The 22,229-nt window shown below is 37.2% G+C and overlaps 2 protein-coding genes across 5 annotated transcripts in view; one reads left to right on the top strand and one right to left on the bottom strand.

Moving 5' to 3' along the window:
• osbpl9 (oxysterol binding protein-like 9) overlaps positions 1-15,726 on the top strand; it is a 291,494-nt gene extending 275,768 nt beyond the window's left edge. For all 3 annotated transcript variants that reach the window (XM_087990606.1, XM_087990605.1, XM_043699206.2), the window contains 6 exons: positions 6,023-6,086; positions 7,247-7,387; positions 7,470-7,548; positions 9,172-9,263; positions 12,226-12,361; positions 14,780-15,726. In XM_087990606.1, the coding sequence (XP_087846732.1) occupies positions 6,023-6,086; positions 7,247-7,387; positions 7,470-7,548; positions 9,172-9,263; positions 12,226-12,361; positions 14,780-14,854 (587 nt within the window). In that variant the 3' untranslated portion in view covers positions 14,855-15,726. The remainder of the gene's footprint in view (positions 1-6,022; positions 6,087-7,246; positions 7,388-7,469; positions 7,549-9,171; positions 9,264-12,225; positions 12,362-14,779) is intronic.
• Positions 15,727-18,263: 2,537 nt separating this feature from the next.
• Positions 18,264-22,229, bottom strand: part of LOC122554338 (nardilysin-like) — a 115,256-nt gene continuing 111,290 nt past the window's right edge. For both annotated transcript variants that reach the window (XM_043699204.2, XM_043699203.2), the window contains one exon: positions 18,264-19,029. In XM_043699204.2, the coding sequence (XP_043555139.1) occupies positions 18,835-19,029 (195 nt within the window). In that variant the 3' untranslated portion in view covers positions 18,264-18,834. The remainder of the gene's footprint in view (positions 19,030-22,229) is intronic.

Here is a 22,229-nt window from a genome sequence, read left to right as displayed (position 1 = left end):
TAAATCCTTCATTTCTGCAAATACCTACTCACAAAAGTTTACTGGGATTCTGAATTAAGAGCAGAAGATGCTGGAAATAATCTGCATGTCTGGAAGAACCTGAGGAGAAAACAGTTTAGTTTTCTTAACATTTAAATATGGGCAATAATGAGGGCATGAAAGCTGAGCGGACTAAAGTGAATTGGCAAATTGGGTTAAAGGGTAGGTCAATAGAGATGCAGTGGTAGACTTTAGAAGAAAATTTCAGAAGGCACAGAAGAGTAAGAAAAATATCAATGGAAGGATCTACCATTCGTGGTTAACTAGAAAAGTTAAAGATAGCATCAAACTTAAGGAAAAGAAGCATACAATTGTGCAACAACAATCTTTGTCAGAAGATTGGACAAACTATGAAAAGCAGCAAGGAATGACTGAAAAAATATTAAGGATAGAGAAGTTGGAGTACAGCAGCAAGGTAGCCAGGGCTATGGTAAGGGTCTTTGAGGAGAAAGTGAGGTCTGCAGATGCTGGAGATCAGAGCTGAAAATGTGTCGCTGGAAAAGCGCAGCAGGTCAGGCAGCATCCAGGGAACAGGAGAATCGACGTTTCGGGCATAAGCCCTTCTCCTGTTACCTGGATGCTGCCTGACCTGCTGCGTTTTTCCAGCAACACATTTTCAGCTATGGTAAGGGTCACTTTGTAAAAAGTATTAACACAATGAACTTTGCTACATAGAACGTGCGTCTGGAGAAATAATAATGGAAACTAAGAAGATAGTTGATAAATTAAAGTGGTATTTTGCATGAGTCTTCGAGTCATAGAGATGTACAGCATGGAAACAGACTCTTCAGTCCAACTTGTCCAAGCCAAGCAGATATTCCAACCCAATCTAGTGTTCATTATAGAGGATACACGTCTCAGCAGCCAGTCAGGAAAGAGGAGGAACTCTAGAATATTTTTTTTTTTTGTTTTTTTTTATAGATATTTTTATTAGAAATTTAACATTTTTACAAGTTTACAAAAATAAACAAAACTCTCAGATATAAACATTGATATACAATTAGCTCAAATATACAATAGCCAAAATTTGACAAAAAAAAACAAAACAACAAAAAAAAACAAACAGACAAAACTCAACTATCTACTAATCTAACCTACAACTAACCAGGGTGTATATTTAAGTCTCTTACATGCTCGGGATGTGTTAACATCAGATATGATAAAACCCGTATTCGTGCGGGATTCCTCCCCCGAGGGGCCGCGGACCAGCCAGGTTTGTAGTCTCAATTAAATAAAAGCCCTTGTTAGGATAGCCGAAATATCTGTATTTATGTAATTCAAAAAGGGCTGCCATATTTTATAAAATAATTCGGTCTTTCGGTGCACCATATTTGTAAGGAAGTCAAGGGGAATACATTCCATAATTAGTCTGTGCCAATTTGAAAGTCCAGGGGGGCCCTCCGCCACCCAGTTCATCAAAATATTTTTCCTTGCACAGAAAGAAAGAATAGAAAATAGTCTCTTCCCGTACGTGTCCAGGGAGGGAAAGTTCGAAAAGCCCAAGAGGAGAGATACGGGGTCCACTTTTATTTCCGTTCCTAAAATTTCTGTCAGGGTACTTGCTACTTTAGTCCAATATCCACGGATCTTATGACAGGTCCATAAGCTTTGTACAAGAGTGCCCACCTCTATTTTGCATTTAGGACACATTGGAGATGCTCCTGCCTTAAATTTTGCCAATCGAACCGGTGCTATATGGGCCCTATGAAGTATCTTCAGCTGGATAGCCTGGGTTCTGTTACAAATAGTAATTCTTCTAGCATTTTCCCAGATATCATTCCACGTTTCTGTGGAGATTTCTAGTCCCAGATCCTGATCCCATGTTTTAAGCAGATTATCCATATCTCCCGATACTTCATCATGTAGTAAATGATAAATATTACTGACGGAAGATACCCCCACTGGTCGTAGGACACTACATTCTCTATCGGATTTATAAAGACTATCTAATAACGTAGTCTTCTTCTGTATAAAATCTCGAATTTGGAAGTATCGAAAGAGGTCTCCATTGGGTAATCCGAATTTCTGACGCAGCTGTCCGAAAGACATCAGGACCCCATCTTTAAATAAATCCCCGAGACATGAGATACCCCTGGCTCTCCAGAGTTTAAAAGTGGCATCTGTTAACCCCGGTTGGAATCCCCATGCTCCCACTATCGGTGCATAGGGGGATGTTTTATGTGAATTACCCTCATTTTGCCGCATTATATTCCAAGCCTTGATTGTATTCAGTATTATAGGGTTTTTACAGTGATCTGTAATGATTTTCCTCTTGTCTGAGAATAAAAGGTTAATAAGTGGGTATTTTACTTGAGAAGCCTCGATGTCCAACCAGATTGATTGTGGATCAGACAAGACCCAATCAGCTATATAACTTAATAGGGAACTTAATTGATATTTCCTAAAATCTGGGAAGTCCAATCCACCCCTTGCCTGTGGAAGCTGTAGCTTCTTCAGCTTAATGAGGGGTCGCCTATGGTTCCAGATAAAGGAACTCAGCCAGCCGTATAATTTACATAAAGCTGTCCTCGGCAGCATCACCGGAAGCATTCTCATAGGATATAGGAGACGGGGCAGGATATTCATTTTGATTAATGCTATTCTACCCAGCCAGGAAATTGGCAGGTCTCCCCATCGCTGGAGGTCCTGCCTTATCCTTTCCAATAAATACACAAAATTAGCCTTATACAACTGACCAAATACTGGAGTAATAAAAATGCCTAAATATAAGAAACCCTCCAGGGACCAGCGAAAGGGAAAAAGGGAACCGTCCGCTAAGCGGGGTATCACAGCAAGGCCACCCATTGGCATAGCTTCCGATTTTGAAAAATTAATTTTATAGCCTGAGAATGCACTAAATGTATTAATAACTTGGATTAAGCGAGGTATGGACATCAAAGGGTTACTGAGGAATAGAAGAACATCATCTGCATAAAGGGTAATTTTATGTTTACCTGTACCAATCCTTGGTGCCACTATATTAGGATCAGCTCATATAGCTTCTGCTAGTGGTTCAATTATTAGCGTGCTAGAATATTTTAATCACTAGAGAAGTGATCCTGATTAAATTATTGGAACTGTGGGCTGACGAGTTCCCAGTTCCTGATGGACTTCATCCCCGCATCTTTAAAGAATAGCTAGTAAACTTGTTAATGCAGTTTTCAATTTTCCAAAACTCTCTTGGTTGGAGGAAGATCCTGTTAGATTGGAAATAACAAATTTCACATCTTTGTTCAATAAGAACAGAAGACAGGAAGTTGGTAAATGTAGGCCAGTGAGCTTTTCATCAATCATAGGGAAAATGTTAGAAGCTGCTATTAAAGAAATTAGGGAAGGTCACTGAGAGAATTTTGAGCAGAGTCAGCTGGTTTTATGAACAGGAAAGCATATTTAACCAATCAATTGGAGTTATTTTTGAGAATGTGATGTGGATAAAGGTGAACCAGTGGTTTCTAGATGGCTTATGATGAGGTGCCACATCAATGTTGTTGCAGAAAATAAAAGCTTAGTGTTCAGGCTAGCAAATTGACATGGATAGAAAATTGAATGGCAATTGAGAGATAGAGAGTAAATATAAATTAATCCTTTATAGGATAATAAAATGTAACAAGTGATGTACCACAGGGGTTGATGCATTTTATAATTTATACATATAACTTGGATGCAAGGATAGATACTTTGGTTACCAAATTTGCTGCTAACACAAAGAAAGGTAACAAAATAAGTTGTGAAGAGGACATTACAGAGGGTTATAAATGGGTTAATATGGAGTGGGAAGAGATCTAGTAGATGGGCTATAATGTGGGAAAATGTGAAATAGTCCATTTTGGCAACAAGAATAAAAAATTAAGCATATCATAAAAATGATGCGATTGTAGAGTTATGAGACGCAAAGGGATATCCGATTTCTAATGTATAAATCACAAAAGGCTAGTATGCACGTAAGTAAAGTAATTAGGAAAGTAATTAGCAATGTGGATCTTGCATCTTTAGAACTCTTCCTGAAAAGATGATGAAGTCCTGGAATATTTTTAAGGCTCAGGCATATAGAATCTTGTCCAGCAAGGGAATTAAAGTGTTTGAGAAGTAGAATTATATGGATTTGGTCTGCAGTAAGTAAGGAAATGAAAGATCGGCTTGCAGCAAAGATGCATGTGCAATTGTGGAATTATTACCAATAACTCGTTTCTAGAATAATTGGTAGGAGGTTTACAATCTGAAATTATTGAATTCTGTATTGAAAATCTAATCAAAGCCAGTAAGGTAACTAATCAATCCAAAAACAGGTGCTATTTTTCAAGCTTCTATTGAGCTTCATTGGAACCATGTAAGAGGGTGAGGATAGCTAGGTCAAAGTAGATATGGAACAGGCAATTAAAATGAAAAGTGACCTGAAACTTGGAGTTCCACTTAGAACTTAAGAACTAGGAGCAGGAGTAGGCCATCTGGCCCTTCCAGCTTGCTCTGCCATTCAATAAGCTCACAGCTGATCTTTTTGTGCCCTCAGGTCCACTTATCCACGCTCTTACCATAACCCTTAATTCCTTTACTGTTCAAAAAAATTATCTATCTTAGCTTTAAAAATATCTACTGAGGAAGCATCAGCTATTTCACTGGGCAGGGAATTCCATAGATTCACAACCCTCTGAGTGAAGATGTTCATTCTCAATTCAAGTTGCTCCCCCTAATTTTGAGGCTGTACTGTTTTGTCCCAGTTTCACCTGCCAGTGGAAATAAGTAGTAAGGTGGAATTGAATAGTTCTCACAGGAAATAAAATGAAAGTGCTGTTGAGATAGCTATGGCAGCATTTGGGTTTGTAATCCATATTAATTGGTAGCCAGCCTGCAGAAAAAGAGATGTTGAAGAAGAATTAGAGGTGAACCATGTGAAGGCAAGGTAAGTGGAATTTGAAACCAAAGTCAATAAAATTTTCTAGTCTAGAGTGAGAGCAGGAAACTGAAGACAAAATATGCCACATCTTGACCAGAGAATTCCTCTACAGTATCTCCATTACATTATCTCTCCTATGCCAGGAGCTTGTTCCCCTTTACTACAAATGACAAAAATTATGGGACAAGCATTCACATCTCCTACCGTGGATCATACGTTTTTAAAATAAAAGTGCATTTCTGGAAGTTGTTAGCAAATTCTGCTACTTTGGCTTTATGATGCAGGACTCCTTTCACGCGTAGAGAAAGGAGTCTACTACTTTTGACCTTCCAAACCTGCAACATCTCCTGTTTAGAAGGATAAGAGTGACAGACACATAGGCAGAACAGTACCACCTGCAAGTTCTCCTCCAAAATACTTTCACTGTTGGGAGTCAAATCTCTGGAACTCCATCTCTGTTAGTGCGATTAATTTACCTAAGCCATGTGGACTGCACTGGTTCAAGGAGTCAGGTCCCCACTACTTTCTCAAGTACAATTCGAGGTGGGTGGTAAAAATGCCAGCCACATGCACAAGAGGGAAGACAGATGCAATCCCAAGAGTTTTCTGCCGGATGTGATAGCTGGAACCAAAGACTAGTATGATGCCTGAGGCCCTGCTTCAAGAATAGGATGATAGAAACACGTTTTTCCCATCTCAAAGACACTTTCTGATAACAAAGGGAATCACACATCATTTTTGGGCTGCCATGCCATGCCAATTAGTTGTTACAGTGGGAACAGCAAATATGAGCATGACACGTGGTTAACATTTCATGTGTCATTTTGTAGCAGAGCCTTTCATAGATTGATCTCTTCAGCCATCAGCAAAAGTGCAACTATCTCATCCCCAATAGATTTGCTGCATGTCTATCATCTTACATAGATTGAAGAATGGCAATGATGTGTTGTTGACTTTTATCATCAGAATTCTGATTTTTTGTTTTAAAACTTTACCTTCATTAATTTTCAGTTTATCTTGGGTTTTCCTTGGCATGGACCACTTTCCAATTCCACTTATCCATACTAAAAGTTTATTTCTTTCATTTGACAGGGTGTGTCTCTCTACTTGATTATGATGAGCATTATATTCTCACTTTTCCAAATGGCTACGGAAGGCAAGTATTGTCTGAATATGCTACCACTTTAAATGTTCATGTCCATCAGTATGCGTTACAATAAACCAATTTGTTTATTATCTGCTGTAGTGTCTTCTCTTCCTCTGTGAAGTGGTAACTTCTGGAGTTGCCCAAGGATCTATTTTTGCTTGCCTCTCTTTTCTTATTTACATGCTACCCTTTGGTGACTTCTGCAAACAAAGAGCCAGTTCTCATGTAATAATGACAACATCCAATTTACCTCACAACTACTACTTCTCTCATCTCACTATTGCTTCTAAATTATTAGACTGCTTAACAGACAACCAGTACTGGATGATCAGAAGTTACCTCCAAATTACATATTGGAAAGACTGAAGTTACTGTCTTTGGTCCCAACAACAACTCCACACTCTAGCTGCTGACTCCTCTGTCTTCTGGGCAACAGTCTGAGGCCAAACCAAAATGTTTGCAAATTTTGTGTTGTAGTTGACGCAGCAGTGATCCTCTGACCATGTATTCACTCCATTACTAAGAGCATCTATTTCCTCCTCTAACATCAACTGACTCCATCCCCCCTCAGCTCACCAGCAATAAAAATGCTAATCTGAGGCTTTATTGCCTCTAAAACAGGATTAATTATTCAAACCTACTCTCTCCTGGTCTCCCACCCTCTAATCTCTGGAATCTAACATTATCTAAAACTCTGCTTTGCTTGTCCTTACTCACAATTATCCCTGTGATCTCTAACTTGCTAAGGCTCTGATTAAGCAATGCTTAACTCAATTTTAAAATTCTCATCCCTGTGTTCAAGTCTGTAGTCATGGCATTCATTCTTCATGTAGTACTGTTTTGATTTTGGTCTCTTATATATCCCTGACTTTAATTGTCCTATCATTTGTGGCCTTGCTTTCAGATGCCTGGTCCTGAGCTCTGGAATAACTTCCTTACACCTCTGCTTGTGACCTCACTTTTCTTCTCTGTGGAGCTCCATAAAACCATCATTTGATTAAGCTGTTTATCGTCTGCGCTAATATTCCCTAATGTGGCTCAATATCTGATTTTACTTTATAACATTCATGCAGCTCCTTTGTACAAAGGCATTTCACCAATGCTAAGGTTGTAATTGAAAATTAGGTAAATTTTATGATATTCAGACTTTTTTTCAATTTATCTAACAGGTCTATTTTAACCTTTCCATGGGTGGAATTAGGAGGTGAATGCAGCATAACCTGTGCAAAAACAGGATACAATGCCAATATTACATTTCATACCAAGCCTTTCTATGGAGGCAAGAAACACAGAATAACTGCTGAAATATTGTAGGTTATTTTCACATATTTTAATGTTGTTTTTTCAAAATCAGTAATAACTTGCAAAAAAGTCATTATTTTGCTGTTTCAGTTCTCCAAATGACAAGAAATGTTTTGCCTCAGTTGAAGGAGAGTGGAATGGAGTGATGTATGTTAAATGGAGTACAGGGGTAAGCTGTGTTCTAAACTTAAAGATGCTCATTATGTACTTCTTTTGTAGTAAAACAAACCACACTAAACAAACTAAATGATTATTGCTCACATCCTTGCAACTAGGGATATAAATATAATTTTATAATACCCATTTAAACTATTTAATGGGTTAATCATTGAAATGTTAACAAGACTGTTTACTAAACTAAAATACCAATTACATTTCTTTCAATTTCTGTAGTCTGAATTGTACTCACTAAAGATGATAAAGAACAATGGGTAAATTTACAGAAACAGTAGCAATGTAATATCCTCAACCTTTCCTCAATGCCTTTCCAAACAAGAAAGTCTTTGGCAGTTTTTGTAATGTTTTAAGCATTAGTGGCAATATATTAATGGGAAGACCAACACTTACCATTTAACTGTTTGTTATTTTACAGTTGCAACATATAACTGGATTGCTATATTCATTATTTTTAATGTGACTGGAACCAAAACTTATTTTCATTCCTTATTTTACATCTGTTAATGACTTGTGTTTTGATGCCCCCTCCCTCAAAGCTAAGAACAGTGAGAGATTCAGCTGATGAAGTTGGGATACTGAGACCAAAAGAAATGAGAAATAGGCCATTTAGCCCATCAAGTATGGCTTGTACTCATTGGGAGTTTAGGATAATGAGAAGAGATCACATTGAAATATGTAAGGTTTTTAGGAGGATTCCCGAGGTAGATGCGGTGAGGTTATTTACTTCTGTGGGACAGTCTAGGACCAGTGGGTATAATCTCAGTAAGGGGTCACCCACTTAAGAAGGGAATAAGGAAGAATTTCTTCTCTGAAGGTAGTCAATCTGTTAAATTTTTTACTGCACTGGGCTGTCAAGAAAGCCATCATTAAGAATATTCAAGGCTGAGATGGAAAGATTTTTAATCAGTAAGGGAATTAAAGGGTGTTGGAAAAAGACAAGAAAGTGGAATAGAGGATTATCAGATCAGCCATGATCTTATTAAATGGCAGAGAAATTTGATAAGCCAAATTATCCTGCTTCTGCTCCTAAGACTTGTGGCAAAATCTGCTGATATGGGATGGTTTATTGAGTATTTTGTGATCAGTTTCTGTGATCAGTCAATTCTGTGGCTGTTTGCATGGTTGCTTTATAAATTTTGTTATGATCCCAGCTAATAGCAATATTGGACAAATCAGATCCCAGAAATTGAGTAAACCATTCAAAGGCATCACTTCTAATAACATATAATCATAACATATAATTTTGAGATGGGTATTCAGTCTTGGGAGTGGTTAGGAATGTGATGTTCCTCCATGATTACCATGCCAGGCAATAGTAATTTCAGATGGAATTGATGCTAGATGGTCATTATGGATGTCTAAGTAGCTGGCGAAATTAGCTCCACCACAGGAGAGAAGGAAAATACATAAAATGATAAACTACGTTCATAAGTGGTTTACATGAAATTTGGTAAAAATAGGAATGCTACATTATTTTGTTCCAAGGAATTCTTTATTTACCTTTTTTTGGTTTTGAGATAGAAATAATTTAATATGAGTGTCTGTATTTATAATTGTGCAAGATTTGATATGTCTCAGTGGCAAAACTGATGGGGACTTTATGGTTTTAATGCAGGAGAACAACATATTTATAGATACAAAGAAATTGCCTATTATCAAGAAAAAAGTAAGGAAGTTGGAAGATCAGGATGACTTTGAATCCAGAAGGTAATGATTTGCTGCAGTTATGAGAAGATAAATTTCACTTTTCATTCTTAATGAGGAAGGAAAATGTCAGGTAACAACTGTATTCAAAGTACACATTTTTGTCAGCAAATAGCTTGTAGATTGCTCTCAGGAGTTTGGAAATCTGCAATCATGCTCCAAATTTACAAGTACTCACCAACATTTACCTTCTCTTTTAATTGTTTTTGTCAAGTACAATCATATTTTTATGGTTTCTTTTTAAACAGTTGTGCACGTGTTGTATGTTCTTAAGAAACTTATTCTCCTCAGCATTTTGCTTTTCTCCTTATAGCACTGAAGGACAGTGCAATGTCTACCCAAATATCAGGTGGGAAACTAATTATAATAGTAAGGCCATGCAAAGAAACAGACAGTCTGAGAGAAATGTCCCAGTTCCTGGATTCCATGTAGCAAATCCGCAATTTGAAAATAGGGTAAGAACTCAGCTATGCTTTATATTCACATTGTGGAAGTGGCTCATAAACCTGAAAGGAGTCTCGGGCACAGCATAGACTATTGCATGCAATGTGATTCTGAGTTGATGTAAATAAACTAAAAAGCAAATTTGATTTATTCGCATACAAATCCTTATCTGGGTTCAGAAGGTTGAATTGTTCAGGTTCAGATCTGAACTGAGTGTAAGATTTTATAATAAAGTAAAACTACAAATGCTTTGGACCTTAATTCATATTTTATTTTCTGGATCATGTATTTTTGAGTAAAATAGTACTTTGTAACCCACTGTTATAAGCCTTTGGGAATGTCTTTCTTTGTTTTATAATGATGTGGAGCAAGAAGCCATTGCCAAAAATGTTCTGATTATGAACAGTCGTTTGGTTACGTCTGGAACCAAACAAAGATATCCTACTGAACTGGAGAAGGGAGAAAAGGTAGTTGAAGAAGTTGTTGTGATTGTAAAAGGATTCCTTCTTTATTCTGTCAGTTTACTCGTACAAACACAGCAAAAAATATTGCTGTCCACTTCAGAAGAAAAGTGACTGCTTGCATAGTCACTTTATAAATTTTGTTACGATTCCAGCTAATAGCAATATTGGACAAATCAGATCCCAGAGTGAAACCTGGTTTTATAGGTCATAAGTTTAATTTTTACAATTTGGGTACTGAGGTAGTAACTCTCTGAAACCATGTACATCTGGCTGCCAACATTCTTTCAACAAAAGAGTACCAGCTTATTGTATTCAGTAAAGCAATATCTTTGCAGGTTCTCAATCACAGTGAAATATCACTTCCGTCTTAACTCTTGAATTTCATACAAGAATTTCCCTTAGAATTTTCTGCCAGTTTATCAGGTGTGGTGCTCTGTGTTATTCTCTCTCCTGGAGACACAAGATGGATATAGTCACTTACTCTAAAATCTTAAGCGAACTTCAGGGAATTTTCCAGCCATTATCCTTGGAATGCTAAAAAAAACTAAAGATTCTCTACCAGCCTGAAGGCTTTACAAATCCACTATCCTTCTGCTAATATGAAACTGTTCTGAACTGGACATCTGTTTTTCAGTAGTCTTAAAAGTTAATAAATTTACCACCCGGGTGGCATGTAAGTCACTTAACTGAAGTGACACATTTTCTTGGAAACAATGCTCAAACTGACTATCCAAAATCGCTTTCTAACCTTTTTTTAAAAAAAGTCACTACCTCCTGACAACTACCATAAAAATCCAACCTTAAAAAAAAAATACACTATATACCTACATTATGATTTTTAGTCTTTTATATTTGTTCATGAGAACCACCACAAACTCCTTTGACTTCAATCTCACTATAATGTTGACCACTCTCCTGTTTCTGAACCCACCCACCCAATACCACCACCACCCAAGCGAGTTGACATTGTACATTTTTAAGTACTTCTGCCATTCTAAGTTTCCATTGTCACACTCCTTTTGCAAAAGAAAATCAATACTTGACGTAAATGTTTCCAAATTATTGTCCCATTTCCATCCCTCTTTGATTGTCTTTGCTTCTAAAATTAATACATTTAAACAAAAAGTATCAGGAAGGAAAAGACAAAACACATCTGTAAAACCTACTCTAAGCCAAATGGTTGGAATATTATGATAAGGCACCTTTCCTACGTCATGTCATTTTTCATAAGAAACATCCAGGGCTAATGAAATGTAAAGACACGCTGGAAACTTTCTGATCCCATGAAACAATTGAAGCTACTGGAGGATTTAAGAACACAAAGGATAGAATTCAGTCCTTTGTCCTTGTTATGTCATTCAATACGGTAATCTTCTACTTAGGCATAGCGGCTCCGTGGTTAGCACTGCTGCCTCACAGCACCAGGGACCTGGCTTCAATTCCAGCCTCCATCAATTGTCCATGTGTGAAGTTTGCACACGCTCTGTGTCTGTGTGGGTTTCCTCTTGGTGCTCTGGTTTCCTCCCACAGTCTAAAGATGTGCAGGTTAGGTGAACTTGCCCTAAATTGCCCATTATGTTCAAGGATATGTAGGTTAGGTGCATTAGTCAGGGTAAAATGTAGAGTAATACAGTTGGGGAATGGGTCTGAGTGGGTTACTCTTTGGAGGATTGGTATGGACTTGTTGGGCCGAAAGGCCTGTTTCCACACTGTCGGGATTCTATTCTAAGTGTTATTTTCCTACACTAGTAGAAATGTTGGTTTTCATCTTGAATTAGTATTCTTGCAAATTGTCCTGACGAATGCAAGAAGAGCCTCAACAAAATTTCCTATTTTTCAGCAGTGCTCAAGTTCTGTACAAAAAAAATCCTTGGCCGAGTTTGAGGTGTGATAGCTACATGCTAAGAAAAGTTTACCTGACTTACAGGAGGGTCGACAAAGAGGGGAGCTAATTACCCCTCGTTATCTGGAAATACCTAATGCTAAGACATGCAGTATTGGCTGTAAATATTTAATCACTTTTTAAAAAATATCTCCCATTTGTGTTTTTTCTTCAGACTTTGGAAGGATGTAACGCATAATTTGAAAATAAAGGATATTGATGCTGCCACAGACGCAAAACATAGACTTGAGGAAAGACAAAGAGCTGAAGCAAGGGAAAGAAAAGAGAATGAAGTTCAATGGGAGACACGGGTATGAGACTAAGTTTCAATTTAACTGCTTTTCTCAGATTCAGTTACGTAAAGACAATTTAGTAATGATTTGTTGATTATTCTAGATCTAGAATAAATGGGAAAAGCTAAAGCAAAATACAGGTGAACATAATGTGCCTTCTCAAAAGAAAAGGAAGCTGCCAGTGTTGTCATATGTGAAGTGATCCAGATAAAGTGCCTCTGAGGTAGCAGAGTCTCCACAACAATTTCGCAATCTTCCTTGGGTATGGAGATGTTTTCTAGATGATTATAGTTTGTAATATTTCACTGATTTTCAAAAAGGGGGAAACCTGTCAAATCAAATTTGTTCAACCTAACCCCAGTGGTGCAAAAGCATTTAGTGACAACAATCCCAAGCAAAATTGTTGGAAGAATATGGGTTCATAACTAATAGCCATACAGATTATTAAAGCCAAATCACATGAGTCTTTGATAAAATTATGGGAGCATTAATGTGTCAATGTGTACTGTATCAAATCCATGTAAAGATTATAATAGATATTTTAGCAAAATCGATGCACATGAAATTAAAGGCAGCAAGAATATGAAATTGACAGATACTGAAAACAGACAATTATAGTGAATGATTAATTGTCCTTCACACTGGAATGAAGTACAGGGAAACTTCGATTATCTGAATATCAATTATCCGAATATCAGGTTATCTGAAGGGGATCGCAAGATCCTGACAGAAACGTTATGTCGGAGCTGTTTCAACCCTGATTGTACCTATAAACAAAAGATGCAATGAATAAAAACTAACTCTGCTCACTGAAATGCTACCGAGAACAATCTTGGCAGACCAGGCACTCCCTCTCTCTCCCCCCAAAACTTTCCCTGGAGTTCGACACAGGGCTGAACCCTAAACTCTCCTTACCCAGATAATCTCGCCAACATTTTCCTGTACAGGGCAGAGGTGGAACCTGTCAAAATGTTGTGTGCGCGCGCTATTTGGAGACTTACCCCACAAAGGCAGCAGCAGTATTACTGTTAGTGTACAGTCCGGCTGCCGGGAGGAATGGATTGGGGGGCAGGAGGGGTGGGGCAGGCAGTGGGCGGGTCTCACACGCAGTGTGCTTTTGCCTAGTCTCCTGAATGGGGAGCAGACTTCACATGAAACTCCAAGTCCCGAAGGAAATCAGTTAACCAAATAATCAATTATCCGAACGAAATAGTGCCCGCTGATTTCGTTCGGATATCGAGGTTCCTCTGTATACAGTGGTGCTCTCAGGATTACTGTACATTATTCATTTACCTTAAGACATTAATAACCTGGATCTGGTGCAAAGTTTGCAGATGGCAAAACTTAAAAATGTAGGAAACCGATGAGGACAGACTAATAAAAACGGCTAGATACGTAATGGATTAAATTTAATGCGGATACGGGAGAGGTGATGCATTTCAGAATGAAATGGGTAGTATAATCTAATTGGTAAAATCTTAAAAAGGGTGTAAGATGAGAGACCCGAGGGTTTGCAGACAAAAGGTATTTTTAAAGGTGTCAGGACTAGTTAAAAAAATGATGTATCAAGAGTGACTTTTTAGATTGAAGCATAGAGTACAAAAGCAAGAAAGGTATGGTATTCATTATAATCAATGGTTAGATCTCAGTTCATTTGTCTCAACACTCTTTCGAAAGTACTTAAGCTGAATTCTACACAGTGATTTCTAAAGTGTGATAAATTATTTCTGTAAGTTTAGTTTCCTTACTGAAAACTCTTTTTTCCGTATTGGTTATTTAATATGAATACAACAACAGTATCTCTCTTTATAAGATGTCCTTGATATCAAATCCAAGTGGTGGTTCATTTGTCAACTCCAATAGTGAATTTTTATAGAATCCTATTTGGTCATAATTTAGCCTATCAGTATGAAAGCAAATTACTGCAGATGCTGGAATCTGAAACCAAAAGAGAAAATGCTGAAAAATCTCAGCAGGTCTGGCAGCATCTGTAAGGAGAGAAAAGAGCTGACGTTTCGAGTTTGACTGACCCTTTGTCAAAGCTAAAAAAAGGGGAGAAATAGGGAGGTATTTATACTAGGATTCTGTCAGTTACCGATTTAAGCATTTCTTCCCCCTTCCTCTACCACAAAAGTCAACTAAATGACGATGAGCAGCAGGAATTCGGGTTTGACTTCTCCATCATCTGCCAAAGCTCAAAATGCTTATGTTACTTGTGGTTTCCCCAGCTATGACCCTGGCTCAACTATACTAACCCAGCACAGTCCAGAAACCAAACGTAGCACCTTCAGGTTTGTATGGTTTTATATTACATTGGTCAGTACCTTCAGCCATTCAACAATTAACCTATGTATTTAGTATGAGTGTTGTAATGTAGTAATTTAATTGCTATACTTTGGAAACAGTGATCTCATAAATCACACTTTATCTCTTTAGGTGTTTCATGAAGATGGAGAATGCTGGATATACGATGATCCATTGTTAAAGAGGTTAGGAGGCAATAGATACTAGGATATTCAACAATGTCTGAACAGAGCACCATTTAAAGCCTTCGAATGAAAAACAAAACTCCCTTTCACCTGACAGAAAATTTTGTATCAAGATTCTTAAAATTTAATAAAACTATCTAGCTTTGTGGTTACACAACTGCATTCAATGAAGAAATGCATTTTTCAGGTTTCATCTGGTAATATTTTAAGTGGTTCCTTTCTCAGGGAAATTGGACTTTAAAAAAGTGTGGTGGAACAGTTAGCTCTTGTAAGATATTGTGAAAAAATTTTAGTGCTATAGAATGGCTGTTGAGAATGTTTGCTCCTGCTCCACATCAAAAATTTGTAATTCTAGTTGCAGATCTCCAAGTTAGATTTACAAGTTCATCTGCCAAAATTTGTGTATGCATTGAAAAACAATCAAGAAATCGGAGGAAAAAAAAATCTTGGATATCTGCACAACTAAGTGCACTCTCTATATTGCCATTTTAGATGTTTAAAAAAATGGTAACACTTCCATACGTTGTGTTAAGTCAAGTTCTACACCCACCAATGTAGGGCTTTACTAGAATGTTTCATTACTGCTTGAATCTCTTTTCATAGATGCGTGTACATATATATATATAGAGAGATAATTTCATTAATATGGACAGTGTTTATTAGTGTACTGATGCATAAATGTTTATATATAGATGTAAAATGAAAATGAAGCCAATGATTTTGCATTATAATTTAACACTGAGGGCCTTATTAATTTCAGAGTGTTATCTTTGATTGAAGTCTGTATAAAATTTTATCCAAGAATGATACCTAACTGGAATGTGTAAGGTGATTGCAGCTAGTTTTCATTCTTTTGTTTGTTGTAGCAACAAAAATAAACATTCATAAAGTACATTTTATAATTGTCAATGAATTTATGAAGTGCTTTAATAATGTAGTGTGAAGTGCTTGAGAATGTACATTAATCATCAACCCCATAATCCTTAAGTACTTTTGAAGTGTAGCTACTACTATATTTCAGCATCTTGTGCACTCCAAGGCTACATTCCAAGGTTTTTTTTCCAATATTAGTGACAAAATGATGCAATTATTTGATTTCAACTAACCAGAAATTATTAAACTGTCCATAAGTGTCAAAGACATAGGATTATTCTGCCCTTTGTGTCATTAAAGTGTGGCTTAAGGCAGTCACTTTTGCAGGGCCTGGGACAAGTTTTCTTTTAAATCAAATGCTTTTCGGCTTAATATGCAAATTGTTGTGAGAGTTGAATGGCAAATATGTGGTGTATAGGTAGGAGAGTGTCATCCCATTGGGACCACGTTTTCCACTGCCACGTTTATAGGCCAGGCAGGGCCTTCCTCATTGCAAGCCTGCATCACCCTCCCCTCCTTTGATGTCTCGGGCCAGACAAAAACCAACCGGAGTCTGGTCCAAGCTCCCAGGAAAAACAATAAATCCTCTTCCCTACAGATCAGTGCCAATAGCTTGCACAGGAGGAGCAAGAAAAGGATGAACAGCCAGCTGTGCTTTGCAAGGTTAAATGGCCACATCTACAAACCGATGCATTTAATCTGTGCAGGGGTATGGGTAGATATGTCACTGTTGACAATCACCTTCAGAACTTCCATTTCTTCCTATTCCATAGCTTTGCTCAATATATTAGTTTTTCACCTTGATGGAAACAATACCCTTAATTTTCAATTTACTGTGTTTCTAGTTACCAGTGATTATTTTTATCAGCTTCATTATAGCTGTGGTTTTATGTCAGAAACAGATCCTTTGCAAGCTCTCTTTCCAATGTGAAGTAAACATTGTCTAATCAGTGCTTCCTGTTTATATATTTAACATTTCAACAGCATCTCCCATAACCATGATCTCCACTGTGAAGGTGGATAAAAGCAACTGATGCATGAACACTTGGACATACCCATACTCATTGGATCAAATCTGCAAAACTATTCAACCTATGCCCAGTTTATCTCCATTGACTTCTTTCTAAAAGATGCTTCCAGAATGGTGTTTGATAGTGGAGACCTTTTAAAATAAAAACTTATGCCTCCTTATTTCTACTACCTCTCATTATTTACAGTAATTGATTTGTTAAAAGATAGCTGTCACTAAGTAGGAAAGAACTGGATTTTGCCAATAGTAAGCCTTTCTTCAGTCTTCTCCAGGCAACAGTTCCCTGCTTTATGATCAATTGCCTTATTTTATCCTACAGATGTAAGCTTAGAATGCTGGCAGTACTGAGAACACCTCTATTATCTCAGATCACTAATAACTCGTACTGTTCTTGGTAAATGATCATGAGCAGTAAAATAGAAGGTAAACTAGAAATAGAAGGCAATCATAGCTGAGCATTAGTTAGTTTAGCACACCGTAGATGCAAATCGTGATGCTCCCAGTCACTCTTATCTACACTGATGAACAATGATCAACTCCCATTTCGTTACTGTATCTATAGTGATTATTAGATATGAGATTTCTGTTCACATTCCCAAAATTAATTTCATACAAATACCTTGAATGAAAACAGAAAATAAGAAACCAGAACAAAGATGTACTTTGTCACCTAGAGCTCAGCGACAGCACACATTTTCAGCAAATAAAAATCTATAGCAAGGAATTAAACTTTCATTTCTTAGAATGGATAATAATTTGATGTTATATAGGTTTGTGACTAGAAAATCACTGAACTGATGGGCACTTCCAAAACAATTTTTTCCAGAAAAACACAATTCAATAATTTCTTTGCATCTTACTCAAATATGCTGGCTGACATTTTGAAGATTAGTTCTGATATCTTTGCTCCTAGGCCACATGATAGGACACCATGCAAAACCTTCTTGGAACTTTTGCCTAATGTTCAACCATACAGCACTGATGACAGGCTGTTTGGAAGAAGACAAACTATCATAAATGAATCAGAATACAGTAATGTTAACTAAGGGATGAAAAAAGCAATTGTGCAACCTTAATGACTGATTTTAAAATGCATAATACAAACTGGTGAGTGCAGGACAAAGCCCCTCTGATTTCATTCTAAACCTTTTTGTAGCTGGAGAGTGGGACAAAGAGATTATGCAGTTACAATCAAAATTTGTGTGCTGAAATTATACTCTCTTATCTACAAGAAAATAACTATCTCCTGGATTTCCAGCACCTTAAAAGGATCATATATATATGTATATAAAGAAATCATTTCCATGCCTTATACATTTTTTTTTCCTAGTCTCACCTTCTCACGGGAAAACATTTAAGTAAATTTTAGTTTTCATACAGTATTTAGGAACCAGAGAGCAATGCCTCTATCATATGTGTCATATTTATTCTGGTTACACAACCAGTAATTCAGACATGAAAACTGCCACATATCCCACCGCCCACCAAACTTATAAGCATTAAAGCAAACATTACAAGTTCAAAATAATTCACTCAAAGATCTGTTTAATGGGGGATTTTTTTGTTTGCAAATGCATCAGTTTGGTTTTTGAAAACACCAGCTTATTTGAGAATTAATCAATGATTGCTTGCCATACAAAACTGATCTGTTCTAAATAGGTAGGTTTGAACAGAGGTAAAATAGGCAAAACAATTTTAAGTTTGATATTCTTCTCAATCAAACCCACTAGTTTAAAAACAGGTCTGCCGAATACATTTAGCACTTACAAAAGAATGCTTCAAATGTTTTAAATGACATTTTCCAGAAAGCAATGACAAACCAAACTGCATAATTATTCAAATATTTACTGTTTTTCTGCCTCAATAAATTCTGGTGCAAGTGTATCATTATTAGGTGATCACTAAAATACAGACATCAAAATACACTCTTAAATTAACTAGTTATATTGACACGCTTGCATATGAAGTTGCACCAATTTATGGTGAAATGCCTCTCCTCCTAAAGCAGAACACCACGAATCAGGATTTAATTTTACATGTAAACTGCATATTCTTAAACAGTGCATACTCTTCCTGTGACCTTCTCCAATTGACAAACATCATTTCAATATTTTATGCAAAGGATAAAGTTTGAGTTTTGAATTGAATGCAGTTATATCATTAATGGTGGTTGCGTACTCCATCTGAGGGGACACAGGTAAGTAAATGAGCTGACATGCTTCTCCATGTATGAACTTTGATTCACATGAGGCGACATTGGTTAGATCTGGTTCATGTTGCCCATGTCCAGTCACCTGCAAAGCATCAAACCAATAAGAATGAGTACATTTGGATCTCCAATAAAATTACTGATATACCAAAAACAAATCTTACTAATGTTTGCACGTCACAGTACTTATTCATCATCCACTAGCAGACAATAAAATTACAAAATTAAACGGTCCACAATTTCTAACTGCAGTAAATTGCATACCAGGAGGAAGTACTTACTCAAAGTGAAAAGCCAAGTGCTTAAAACAGAATTTTTAAAAAATGATTGACAGTAGTGTTAATCACTTGTAAACTGTAATTTACTTGAATTTGCATTGCAGGAAACATTTGGTTAAAATACAGAAATCAATTTGAAGTGGGTGATAAATTTTAGAGAGATACTATACTACATTACACTTGATGGAAGTGGAAAACAATTCTGTTGAGGATTGTTTATATGCTAACCATGCAAGAATGCTGCGTAGTGAATAATTTATTTGCCAAACAAAATGTGACCCTGTAAATAAAGCAGTTAATGCATTCATTTAAAATAGATAATCACAGTTACCCCACACAACAAATAACAGAAACAGTCTAAATTTCTCAAGTAAAAGCAAAATACTGTGATGCTTGAAATCTGAAATAAAAACAAAATGCTGGAGGAACCTGGTAGATCTGGCAGTATCTGTGGAGATGGAAACAGGGTTAATGTTTTGAGTCCAGCATGACACTTCAGAAAATGAAACAAGCTGGAAATTTGTTTTTTAATGCTTTTGTGTTAGAGGGGGAGGAGGAGCAGATGGTGAGTGTACCCACAGCGACAGAAAAAAAGGCAGAGATATTGGTGGTAAAGGAGAGACAGATGTAAAGTAACTATAAATGGTAGCTATAGAACAGAAAATTGATCATGCTGCTGACAGCAAAGCCAACAAGTTAGAACAAGACACAGCCCGAGAGAGTATGGAATGTAAGAAAAATGGTGCACAGAGGTCATGTTCTGAAGTTGTGGAATGCAGTGTTGGGTCCTAGAGGCTGTAGAATGCCTAAGTGGAAAAGGAGATGTTGCTCTAGTTTGGATTGAGCTTCATTGGAACACTTCAAGCAGTGGTCCAGAATGGTCTTTATACCTAAAAATACTTTTAAGTGTTTACTAGATTTTACAACACAACTTGCATGTGAATATCTGTCAAACCCATTCATAATCAACTTATTAGTGTGAATGGAGTAGTTTGAGTAGCTTAGGTAAAAACAAGGACTGCAGATGCTGGAAACCAGATTCTAGATTAGAGTGGTGCTGGAAAAGCACAGCAGGCCAGGCAGCATCTGAGGAGCAGGAAAATTGACATTTCGGGCAAAAGCCCTTCATCAGGAAGGTTTGAGTAGCTTGGCAGGATATTTTTTATGGATTAAACTTGGACACTTTAAAAATTGTATACCATATTTATGGTACAAATTGAGTTTTGAAAATGTTTTGAGCTGAAATTAAGGGGTTGACTTATACACTAGGTATTGTTTTTGAGGGGTTGAAATTCATGCTTGGCAAGAGTCAGAAGTTGGACAAACAAGAGCCAGATCTCTACATAAAATCACAAATAACAAAAGGAAAAAGAATTATGGCCATTGTTAAATATTTATCTACAAATTAACTGTCTCCATTCAGCCTGCTATGGTAGTACCACAAAGTGCATATAGGTCTACACATAACGGTATATACAAAAGTGAATAAGCATACCAGCAAATACAATTCACGAAAAAAACGAGCAGTAAAAAAAGGACGGATAATATTTTATTTGAATAGACAGTTGTATTTATTAGCAGTTTCATGCAAACATTTTACATCAAAAAACTCTTCTCACCATATATCACAAATATTATGGGATAGCTGCTTTAAACAAAAGTTACCGGTACATGCAAAAGTCCATTAGAATCCTTCAGATTCACTGTCCTCATCAGTTGCACCACTGAATAATTCATTCCAGTCGTCCAGGATCAAGCATATTGTCATATGGATCATCTTCACTTGAACTCTCAAGGGGATCATCAATTGATTTGTCATCACTCCCATCTGACCATAAATAATCAATCATCCTCCATCCCATCTAAAAAGCATTAGAAATTCCACATTTTTTGAAGGCTTTCTCAATAATTTCAGTTTTCATCTCCTTCCAGGACTCAACAATCCACTCTCATGCAGTTGCAAGTAATGGAGCACACATGTTGCCACCCTTTGTGAAGCTTTTTTCCCCTTCTTGCATCCAAGTGTCCCATTTCTTCTGTTCTAAGTCCTTAAAAGGTTTATTGATGCTAACATCCAGTGGCTGCAACATATTCGTAAGGCCTCCAGGAATCATTGCAATGTCAGTATTCTTTGCTCCAAGTTCAGTGGTAACACTTTTCACTCTGTGTGATCTGAACATATTCCAAACCAGTAAACTTTTTTTCTTTCTAAGTACACCTGGTCGCGTATTCCAGACCTCCCTTATCAAAATCTTGCAGCCACCTTCATCCATCCACCCTTTATCATGGATGATGACAACAACGCCTTTCGGAAATTTCTGCCTGGGCAGAGTTTTCCGTTCAAAGATCACCAAAGGTTTTAACTTTGTTCCATCTACCATACAACCAAGTACCACAGTGAATCGAGTCCTTTCATGGCCAGTAAACTTAACCAAAACTGATATGCCAGGGAACAGAACTGTGGACAAGATTGGAGCAAAAACAAAGTTTATTGGGGTTTTATCCATATTGCCGACGCATGAGAGCCTGTATCTGTTTTTCTTCCAATTTCTGATTACAGAGGAATATCTATTATCCAAATATCAATTACCGATATTGAATTATCCAAAGGAGATCTGGAAGTCCTGATAGAAACATTACATCAAAGCTGTTTCAACCCTGACCGCATCTTTTGTTTACAATGATTAAAAACATTCTCGGCTCACTGAAATGCTGCCGAGAACAGTTCTGGACATCAATGGGAGCCCGTCTCCAAATGACTGACCTCCCAACCACTCACTCTCCCTCTCCCCCCACACTCTCCCTAGAGTTCTATATCGGGGTGAACCCTAAATTCCCCTTTCCCAGATATTCTCTCCTGTACAGGGCAGAGTGGGAATTTGTCAAAACATTGCAGTAAAAAGTTGTGTGTGCGTGCGCGCTGTTTGGAAACTTACCCCACAAATGCAGCAGCAGTCTTACTGTTGGTGTACAGTCCGGCTGCCATAGAGGGGGTGCTGGGGGGTGG

The sequence above is a fragment of the Chiloscyllium plagiosum genome, unplaced genomic scaffold (assembly GCF_037043375.1).
Source record: "Chiloscyllium plagiosum isolate Xiang-an unplaced genomic scaffold, Cpla_swu_hap1 HiC_scaffold_9, whole genome shotgun sequence".
In the NCBI taxonomy this organism is placed as follows: Eukaryota; Metazoa; Chordata; class Chondrichthyes; order Orectolobiformes; family Hemiscylliidae; genus Chiloscyllium; species Chiloscyllium plagiosum.
This window is presented reverse-complemented; position numbering and strand designations above follow the sequence as displayed.